Genomic DNA, 10,842 nt, shown 5'->3' with positions numbered 1-10,842 from the left:
GGATGGTAGGGGAGGTGTACATCTCGTAGCTTTGGTGGTTGTCTATCATCCCCTACACAGTGGGGGGGTCTGGGCATCCACTTTTTGTTGATGAGGAGAGGCACTAGCCTCCAGGCATGTGTCCAAGGATTTGCTTGAGTTGGAGGGCTTGTGGAGTACCTTGATGAGGGCCAAGTATGATATTCGGACCTCGACGTCTGACTTCCAAGATGATCGACGTTGCTCATTTATTTGGCGGGAGATGTGTTTCCGCACTTCGATGGTGCTCTCTAGAATCAGATAGTTGGCCGGCAACGACCAGTCAACTAATATGATGAACGATACCTAGAGTTTTGACCTACCACTATGGCTGTGACCTACTACGATTGATGTGGAGAGCTCGGAGGGCTTCAAGGTGTGCGACCTCTTCAGGCCAGGGGAGAGGAGATGGGATGTAAACGATTCAACGCAACTTTAGAGATCAATTGGTGGAGAAGATCTTTGCTATGCCGGTTCTAAGTGGGGGGCTCCGATAAAAAGACCTGGAATTTGACCTACAAGTCCAAGGTAAGAGCCACTGACCTTAATGATCTATACAGAGTCGAGGTCTCTCGGACAATGGATGGTGGTTGGATATGGAAGCTCTGCACTGACCCTTGTGTAGCCTTGTTCTTGTGAAAGATAGAGTGGGGTTGTCTTCCGACCAAAGGTATACTATGCAGAAGGGGAATGAGGCTTCACCTTGCTTGCGATGGATGCCTGAACGAGGTGGAGTCCATTATGCATGTTTTGTTCGGATGCCCGAGGGCGGCCTAGATGTGGCAAGTGGCCAAAGTTGACTGGCATTTCCTATAGTCAACAACCCCTATTGAAGTTTTCCATACATGAAGAATATCTTGAGAAGACCTACTACAATAGCCTGGGGTGTCAGGTCCTCCTATATTGCTTACCATATATGGCTGGATAGGAATGTCATGATTTTCGAGGATAGAAGACATTCGAGGCTTGTTGTTGTCAGGGCGCTTCTCCATGCTACCGTGATCACTTAGACTCGGACCATTGGAGAATGTAGAATTGTAAGGGACATCTGAGTCTCCCATTTGGCTCTTGCAATGACTCAGACGATTTTTATCTCTTAGAAGACCCATTCCCGAGCTTTCTCGAGGTGAACTTCAATGTAGTGTTTTTGATGATGGAGGAAAGGGTGGTGTTGGTTTTGTGATCAGGAACCCTGCCTCCAGACTTGTTGCTACAGGGTGTAGTCGAATGTACGACACTTTTACCCCTGTAGTTGAGCTAAAGGCTGCCTGGGAGGACATCATCTATGCGAGGCTCACCCTAACGGCGGATCGTATTCATATTGAAAGGGACGCGGCTACGGTGATCGAGTAGATTCAGAGCTAGTTTACGACAGGCGATAGGCGCCAGTTGCTGTAGGATATCCGCATGTTGTTAAGGAATTTTGTTGCCTCCTGGGTTACCCATGTATACCGGGAGGCTAATAGGGCAATTGATTGGGTTGCCTCATATATAGCCCAATACTTCAGTAGTATCATATGGGATAACTATGAGACCTCTTTCTCTCCTCCCCCTCATCATCTTCTTCTTTCCGGATACATTCATATTAGATCAGTATGATTTATCTGATTTACCAAAAAAAGATAGTACAATATATGACTTTGCATGCCCAAGACTTCTTCTCATCTAATTTGAGATGTTTTATAAATTAAAATATAAAGTTGTGAGCTTGAAATTTGTCTATACTACTTATCCGATCATTCCTAACATCCATCCATTTTTTTTTATGTTCATTAAAATGCTCTAGTTATCACCAGCTGATTCACTATTATATAACAATCAGCATTTAGCATGAAGGTTACGAGTTTTGGAAGGATTAAAAGATTGAATTAACAGAAATGAGAGCTTTGACCATGACAAGTTTATATTTAGTTGCTTGTTCATGATAATTATTATGCAAATAGAAATATGCTTTAGTTGCATGTAAGGAAACTAATGTGTAAATAAAATGGTGCAAAGCTAAGAATATTTTGATAGCTGAAGTACTAAAAAACCTTAATCTGCGTATTAACTAGTAATTGAAGGATGTAATGATGCAAAACATGCGAAAAATGGATTGAGATTTATCCTGTGAAAAGTGTTATCAGAACCACTTACACTCAACAACGATCAAAGTTTACATGTACATGTGTTCACAAGCGTATGTGCGTACAAGTATTGTCTCAATATTTGCTCTAATGACATATCTTATTATCTTACATGAAATCCAAAATAATGTATGTCTTTGTTTGGTTCATATTCTACTTCTCTGCTCCAGTGCTATCTTATTTTGTGCCGGTCCAAGTTAATGCTTCTCAAATATTCTGCAAGCTCTGGTTTAGAAATTTCATGAAATTAGCGAACCATCGTCCACTTTTTTTATTTTTTTCGGGTGAGATTGGTCGACTTGTTTTAAAATAAATCTTCAGCCACATGCATGTCATGTAAGTAACCTGTGGCATGGAGTGAATCTTCAGCCACACGCATGCCATATCAGTTAAGTAACCTGTTGCACAGAGGACAAAACGTATGATGTCATAAGCAACCGATGGATTAGGTGGTGGTGCGAAATGGATATCAGATTATTTCATACGTGCATAGCAAAAAAAAAAAAAAAAAAATTGTCAGCCTTATCCCACAAGATTCATTGCATATCAATCTAATGGATGACGTGTTCTTGGAAGTAGAAAGGAGGCTTGAATATAAGTTTTTCTTTTTTTTATTTTCTTTTATCTTTTATCTGTTTGAATAATTTTAATGGTTCTTAGGCATGCAACTAGGTACATGTGGTACTAAGAGAGTGATTATTTTTTGGACAGGTCCATAGTTCAGCTGATCAATTAATTCAACCACGAAGCCGCATGCATGAGGATGAATAAATTCAAAAAAAATAAGCTTAATCTATATTTGCATATATATTATTTTTTTTAAATAAATGATTCATACAATCGTACTATATATATTTGAAAAAATCAAAAAAAATAAATTTTGAAGCGCTTTAGAGATTTTTTTTTTTAATTTATAGAACATCCCAAAGTAATTGGCCGCATACCGCGCATATTGTTTTGCCGTTGGATTGATCCCTCAATTTAGCTATGCGCCAAAATTATACACTGGAGTCTAGAGGTACATAATTTCTGTTTTAGGGGGCACGGATGGCCACATCCATGGGTTCGTCGGCGCGCATGAGTCATCTACTGGACACGGATGAAACCCAAGCCAATATAAAAGCCCCGAGTTCCGTGTGTGGCTCCAGTTAAAGCGGCCACCCCACACGGCCGCCCCATGCCCTCGTCGGCCGCGGTGCTTCATGTCCGCCACTCTCCGTTCTCCGCCTCGCGCGACAGACTGCAGCAACGCCGAGCTCGCAGCGAACTGAGGGCTTCCGCTCCGGGGACTACCCTCGCCGCGGAGGGGCCGTCCTGCCTCTTCGTGGGCCCCATCGAGACCGCAAGCAAGGAGATGCTCGAAGCCCTCTATCAGCAGGTAAAATCCCTCCAGCTACGCAAATTCAACTTTATATGTAATTTTTTTTTGAGTATTAGTTGCAGGTCCCTTCCCATCGTAGAATTTTGTTTGATTTGATTGTTACGGGAACTGAATGTCCCCCTTATTTCGATTTATGAATTAGTTTTAGGTCTAACTTCTAACTGGTGATGAGGATTGGAAAGGTAGGAATAAGTGAAGAAGAATGTTGATTTAGTTCTTGATTCGCTCCAGAAATTTGCCATCCTAACCGAAGGGCATCCAACCAGTAAAATAGCATAGTTGCTGTCGATCATTGTTATTAATATTTCTTCTCTTTTTTTTCTTTCTTTTTTTTAATCCTTGCAGGCTCGGGATTCCTACTACAGTGGTAGCCCCTTGATCGTTGATGACATGTTTGATAAAGTCGAGGTAAGTTCAAGCAACTTCTGTTCTCTATTTTACCATTTATACTGGCATTTCAGTTTGTGCATTTCAGTTTGTGCTCCTTACAAGTTGTTATAATAGTTGAAGCTGCGGGTGTATGGATCAAAATCTGTTGTAAAGTATCCTCGGTGCAGCCTCAGACGACAATCTACATATGCAGATGCTGAGGTAACTTCCTTTCAGAGCACATATTCAATTGTTGTGGCTGCTGTTTGTTTGATTTTGGAGGACACTGATTAGGTTGCTTGCGAACGGTTTCCGGACGCTGTCATTTTACTTGATTGAGTTTTTGATATGACTTGGGTGTAGGGCAGGAAGACCCTTCACAGGTTTTTGCCTTAGCAAGTGTATGGATCCTTCTACTAGTGTTTGGGGCTTCTGCCTTCCTTGTGCCTACCATCTATACCATCAATCTCGCTCTAAAAGATGCTTCCAACTCCAGAGATTTCCTATACAATGGAAGATCACCATTTGAATCGCTAACAATGTTAAACGCCATTCTCTTCATTGGACTGGGTTATTTGATTGGTTATCCTGTTGCATCTGCTTCTGGTAAGATTTATATATCCTGCATGGTGATCTAAATTCGAAAATCAGTCTTCTATCATGCATAAATAATGCTGCATTCTTTTGAATGGCAAATTACTGCAATTCTGATATGCACTGGCATATGGCTAATTTGTAGGTGCTTATGTCTGCTAACATCTTTATGTCCCTTTTTCTTCAAAGAACGGGGGATTCATTATTTTATAATAAGAAGTTTGCGACATATGCATCAGTACATTACATATAATATCCAGACTCTATTATGCTGGATTGTATTCTAATCAGGTTTAGTGAGGTATCGGCTTCAACTCGAGAAAGTTCAGCATAAAATTTTGGGATGGTACGAAGTTGGTGTATCAAGTGTTATGTGTAACTGATTACTGCAATCTTCATAGTCATATGGCAAATTATTTATTGTTATTTTTTGAGCAAATAATACTTAATAATATTTAACTCAAAATTGTTGAAAGTTAAAGTGTCATTATTTGCATTAAAGCATCTTTTTGTTAGAACCTCTAGAAATGCCAAGTGCCTGTACTTTTTGCTAACTTAAGCAACACACTGCAATTGTAGAGATCCATGGAATTTTGTGAAATTTCCAAAAGCATGAACACTTTGAAATTGTCAAAAAATGAATCGTCCACACAGTGTTGGTGATTTCATGAGTTTTGGCAGACCCAAATAGTTGGGACAACTCTTGATGGTTAAGGTTATGGATATGAGTGTTTTAGACAGGATTGGGGAATTCTAAGAATTGTATGCTATACCATGCTTTATTTTTTGTACCTGCAGATATGCGTAGATAAGAGAGTTTTTTAAGCAGCAGCTCTATTAATTCAACAGAGTATAGAAGTTCTTCATGAAAGTAGATCTTTCTAAGGCTGACCTATATCTAGGGAGAGCAGAGGATATCCCACCTATTCTAAGAATTGTGGTAGCCTCAGACAAAACCGGAATATGATCTTCGTCTCAATTAAATTAGAAAGTTCATAAGAGCATTTGACTTAAATAGCTGAAATGGACATTTCTCCCTAAAAAGGGGATTAGTATTCCAATTCTTACAAAAAATAAACCAAGATAAATTGAAAAAGGAAAAAAAAAACTATGTATTTGATTTCTTAGGTAACATGAATTACTTAAGAGGATGTTGCATCATCTGATGGACTATACCGGCCGGTTCAGCACGTACCGTATCGGTACCGGCGCCAACCAGTACAGTTCAGCTGTGGAAAACGGTACAGGGCCCGTACCGGCCAAATCCAGCTGGAGCCGGAGAGGAAGAAGAGAAGGAGAGAGCGAGCGGGGGAGGAAGGGAGAAGGAGAGGCCTCCGTTGCTGGCGGAGGACCGTGGGGGGCCGGAGGAGGCCGCAGGGGTGCGGCCGAGCCCGAGGCCGCGGCCGCATCCCCTATTTCGAAAAAAAATTGAAAATTTTTAAGTGAAGTCGGCAAGCGATTTCCCGACTTCGCAAAAAACTCCAAATTTTTTTCTGCAACTGCCCCCCCGCGGCCCTCGGCAAGAGGCGGAGGCCTCTCCTCCCTCCCTCCCTCCCCCGCTCGCTGTCTCTAGGCCTTTGTCTTCTCCGGCTTCGGGTGGGTCCGTTTCGGTGCATGCCTGGTATCGGTTTCGGTTCCGAACAAGCCGAACTGGTCCGGTAGGCCATCGGTACGCCTACCGGTACCGGTTCGTTTTACCTTGATTATGGCTATACCAATGTACCGTAATTATTATTCTTTAATATCAAATTCTTAAAATGAATGGCTAGAAAGGAGGCTAACATGTTTTTCCGAACACTTGCTTTTGATAAGCTGAGCAGAAGTCTGCTACCAAGTATGGAGCGGAAAGTATAGATGATGAATGATTAACTTGGGTCTGAATTACTTTCATTTCAACCAATTAATGTTATTTAGTAACTTACTATGACTACCAATTAGCATGGAAAAGCTAATGTCTACTATAAATATCGTGTTCCAAAGGGCTATAAAATTCCTGGGAAACATGTGAGGTCTATTGTGATACGATAGATTGTTTGGGAAACATGTGAGATCTATTGTGATATGGTAGATTGTTTGGGCATAGGTTTGTGAAGGTAATTTTGACATATTTCTGAGGTATTTCATGATGATGTTAATTCCCCAAATCTGTCAGCAATAGGGCCCTTGCTATGATTACAATTTCTATGAATTCTGGCTCTTAAATAACTAAACATCAGGTTAAAAAATGTGTAAGATATTTGGAAGGATGAAGGTTTTTGAGTAATCTTTTTGGCATGTGGACACACGATGGTGATGATGAAGTAACTTAAGCTGCTTTATGATGGGGATGAAGGCTTTTCGTAGAATACATTTGCTGCACTGATTCCTCTTAAATTTGGTTAGAAATCCGATGAATTTTTGGATAACTGTCCCACCTTTACTTTCACTAGTGACACTAACTAAATCAATGTAGCCCTATGATGTCCACAAGTGCCAACGTCGCCACCTACCCACCCACTAACAATTTACTGCTTCATTTTGTGTATCTTTATGTATGAACAAGATTCCTGCTTGTTAAAGCTATAAGTCATTATCTACCACATCATTCTAATATTTTAGGAAAATCTTTCGTGTTGTAAGAAACTCACACCTGTAAGTCTTGTAGAAGTTATCCACAAGTTCTAGCATAATCCATAAGTCCTATTAGTTTCAGCTTTAACTCTTGTCACCGATAGTGTTAGATTCAACCAAGGATTACAGTTTCGACCAGCATAATGTCAAGATCATCAATTTTAGCTCATGGTTTGCTATCAAAATTCAATTTGAGATTTGGTTGTAATCCTGGAGTCTAGTTGGCTTAAGTGGTATGCCTAGAGTCGGTGCATGGTGCATAAGCATCTCTTGCCACTATGTGGATTGATCCACATGAATGAGCTTGCCTCTTTGAAATATGGTAGAACCCACAAGATACTCTTTTTCAAAACCATCTCTATCAACAAGATTTTCATTCAAATCATAAGTTTTTCTTTGCTCCTTCGGAGGGTGAACTTTGGTGCAACGATAAAATTGCTTCATTGTGACTTAGAGATCATATGTTAAAAACTTGAAAAAAGCCTCTCCGCATGTGGGGGTAAGGCTGTATACATCTTAGCCTCCTTAAAATGCTGCAGTGGTGGGTGCCTCGTGCGCTAGGCCATCCTTTTCTCTTTTCTCTTCAAGCTGCCTTACTTTATGATTCTTGAACATGCATGCATACTTTCTTCCTACCTCCCTAGATCTATCAATACTCAATTACCATAGACATTTAAAAGCTGATGATGGAAAATTCATGAAAATGTCTATAATTTCACTCGCTTCTAAACAAAACATGCCACTTTATAATGAAAAAGAGGATGATTCTTCTATCCTTGGTTTTATTGAGTAACGGGTAATGGAGTTCCAAGTGACTGCATTTATTTTAAATGATCATCAAGAGTGAAAACTTCAACAAACCAGTCACCCTCTCTATTGATTCAATTTAATCTGCATTCCACACACAGCGATACTAGTCTTGTAATTAAGAAACTATCAAGGCTAGGTAATGGGAAACCGAAATAATTCTTGTGATTTCTAGCTTGGATGTACAGTATGATATGATAAAGGTATCTGGTTGTATTTTGAAGAACACCTCCCTAGCTATTTAGAGCATTGGTTTTGGCTAGGCATGTTTTCCGATAAATTTGTCATTCTACAAGCATGCATTCTTCTCTGTCAACGTGTTTCAATATGCCGGTACACTTGCTTGAGTTCATAAAGTCTGCTTATATAGCTGTTCATAGCTCTAATTTGCATCTATTTTTTGCATTTAAAGTACCACTAGCCAACATCATTTTTGGTTTCAGTCCAAGCTCTGCAAGGCTTATGGAGAAATGACTTAGTTGCACTAAAAGGCTCTTGTCCAAACTGCGGCGAGGAGGTTGATTACTGTTGGCTATGGACCCTGCAGTTTATAGTTATTTGAAATTGAATGACTAATCTGAAAATTCATGCTAAGAAATAATCAGAAATTATTATCTTGCAGGTCTTTGCGTTTGTAAGGGCTGAAAAATCCAAACAACAACCACACCGTGCAGAATGTCATGTATGTGAGTCAGCCTTGGTGTTTCGCACTAAGGTGGAGGTAAGTTTTTCGTTTATTTTCCTATAAAACTCATGCAGTGTAAGCATATACACTTGTGTTCACTATTATATTGTCATCACAAAGTTGTGGCTATCCAGAACCTATTGTTATCCTGAATACAAGTTTCAAATGTGATCAAAATATACTCTCTGCCCCTTACCTGTGCACGCACACAGACACACACAAACAAAAAGCCACAGAGAAAAGGGAAAATGAAAATAAAGAAAGGTAGAAAAGAATTGCTGAAGGAGTATAGGTTATGATGGTTTTCCTTTTTTTCCTCCTCCAAGAACCATTGGGAGATGATCATCGTAAATTCTTGACAAGTTTTGCCCTTTTGATACAGCAATCCATCTCAGGATCTGGCAGGCATTGGGTTTATGGTCGTGTTTACCTGGTTCCACAGACCTTTGCTAATGATCGAAGGCGAGCATAGACTATAATACTACTGTCGTCCTGGATTGTTCTTGAGATGTAACTTTATATTTAGCCATGTACAGATCCATTCTTTACTTTGATTTGATAAACTTCAGGAAAATGCATCACAGATTCCTGTTTTGATTTCTTAAGAAGCTGCAGTTCGTCAAGACTGAAGAGGGCGTACAAGGTCTTGTGGCAAAGATGTTTGTTAGGCTTCCAATGCTGACTTTAGCTCTCATTTTATGAAAGGAATGTTTTAGACTCTTCTGAAGAACTTTAATTACTACCTAAAGTAGTTGCTGTTCTTGTGTTTTTGGTTTGTTTTTTGTTTTTGTTCTTTTTCTTTTTTTTCATATGCGGTGCAAGGAATTCAGACACTCATTGAGGTTGCTTTCATTGGATAACACTGGATGATGCTGGTAAGGCATGCAATTGATGATTATGTTGGACTGTTCCTTGGGTTCAATATGGTTTAAGCTTGGCTGACCATCTCCATGTTTGAATCATAAACTCCTGATTTTCATTTTAAACCTTTCTGTGGAAAAGTTAAATTCTAGTTTGTACTACTAGAGTTCTTTTTTTTTTTTAATGACTAATCTTGAAAGTGCGACTCAGGTCACATTGGTTTATATCATGATTGTACAAGTTCAAACAATAATATTAAAGGATTTTCTGTTGGATTTTTACTGTTGCAACTCCAAACCCATCTGCCAATTCTTCAGAGCTTCCAAATTAGTGTCAAAAGTTACAGCGCTGGAATCTTTGCTTGGATGGTATTGGCCTTGCCCTTTGTGGCAAAGGCTGAGGTTGATAATGCTAGAGGTAGGTATTTTACTGAATGTGTTCATACGATAGTTGTGTGAGTTGTTTGACTTGTAAAAAAACAAAAAAGTATATATAAGCAATGTCCTAGGTACCCAAAAAATAAATACTGTCATTGTTTGTGTCAAGAGTCCTTCCATAGATCACCTGGAGTGATGTGGCAGTCAAGGATTGGGGCGCGGTACACCGGAAGGCAGCCAATCACCGACAGGTGTCACTGCTTTTGGCACTTTCTTTTTGATATATTTTAGTTTAAGATATTAAAATAGTTTATTTTCTAATATCTAGATTTTAATTGGTATTTTTCTGACCTTGATCCCTTATGTAAGGTTCCTTAATAAGTTAAATCCAAATTTATGCCCTTAAACAATTACTGCATGGTATTGAGGGGTTCTTTGCATTTGTGATCGTCGAAAGAGTTGGTGTCTTTGCAGGCCAAGAAATCTCCTTGAAGCTGGTAGGTGGCTGCACAGCCCTGACAAAGTCAGCTGTTCTGACTACGATGGTTTCCCCTGGAATGGTCAGCCCCAAAAAAGAAAAGAAGAAAAACGAACTGCAACGTTGCATCTAGTGCTTTTGGTGCATGCATTACAAAGCAACCAGGAAATGTTCAAAACAAGATAAGAAAATTTGTTTATTGTAGCGTAAAGAGGCAGGGTATAGCTCATGGAAAGGCTAATTGCATTGCTATCCATAACATCTTTCCTGTTTAGACAAGCGAATATCCGTGATACGCATGATACCTAAATCGCAATTTGATTAACTGTTACTATGCCTTCTCTTCAGATCGGTGCAATCTGGTTTCTTTGCTTGAGTATTAGTCCTTTAATGTTCTGTTAGGTTATTAGTCCACTTTCAACAGTTGTCAGGTAGTTGCCGCCGTGAGATGAATTGCCGTCGTCGCATCCAGTCGCCAGGTATTTCGATCAACTGGGTATGTCATCTGGCCGACCCAAGCTCCTAAGCCCGGCCCG

At 39.9% G+C, this 10,842-nt stretch overlaps 1 protein-coding gene and 1 long non-coding RNA gene across 3 annotated transcripts; both read left to right on the top strand.

Annotated features, from left to right (window-relative positions):
* Window positions 1-3,237: 3,237 nt before the first annotated feature.
* Window positions 3,238-9,347, top strand: LOC103703505 (PGR5-like A protein). Of its 2 annotated transcripts, XM_008786374.6 has the most exons (8): window positions 3,238-3,522; window positions 3,871-3,933; window positions 4,030-4,116; window positions 4,263-4,500; window positions 8,349-8,422; window positions 8,528-8,626; window positions 8,973-9,052; window positions 9,175-9,347. In XM_008786374.6, exons 1-8 carry the CDS (start codon window positions 3,322-3,324, stop codon window positions 9,185-9,187), a joined length of 855 nt encoding a protein of 284 aa, XP_008784596.1. In that variant the 5' UTR covers window positions 3,238-3,321; the 3' UTR covers window positions 9,188-9,347. The 2 variants fall into 2 exon arrangements, with proteins under 2 accessions (XP_008784596.1, XP_008784599.1); XM_008786377.6 differs by lacking the exon at window positions 8,973-9,052.
* Window positions 9,348-9,739: 392 nt separating this feature from the next.
* On the top strand, window positions 9,740-10,653 carry LOC149752944 (uncharacterized). Its single transcript, XR_016396105.1, has 3 exons — window positions 9,740-9,868; window positions 9,998-10,079; window positions 10,303-10,653. It is a non-coding gene; the product is annotated as an uncharacterized LOC149752944 (long non-coding RNA).
* The last annotated feature ends 189 nt before the right edge of the window (window positions 10,654-10,842 follow it).

This window comes from Phoenix dactylifera, chromosome 8 (genome assembly GCF_051530095.1).
Source record: "Phoenix dactylifera cultivar Ajwa chromosome 8, Ajwa_hap1_PhDact_Kaust_v1.1, whole genome shotgun sequence".
Classification (NCBI taxonomy): domain Eukaryota; kingdom Viridiplantae; phylum Streptophyta; class Magnoliopsida; order Arecales; family Arecaceae; genus Phoenix; species Phoenix dactylifera.
This window is presented reverse-complemented; position numbering and strand designations above follow the sequence as displayed.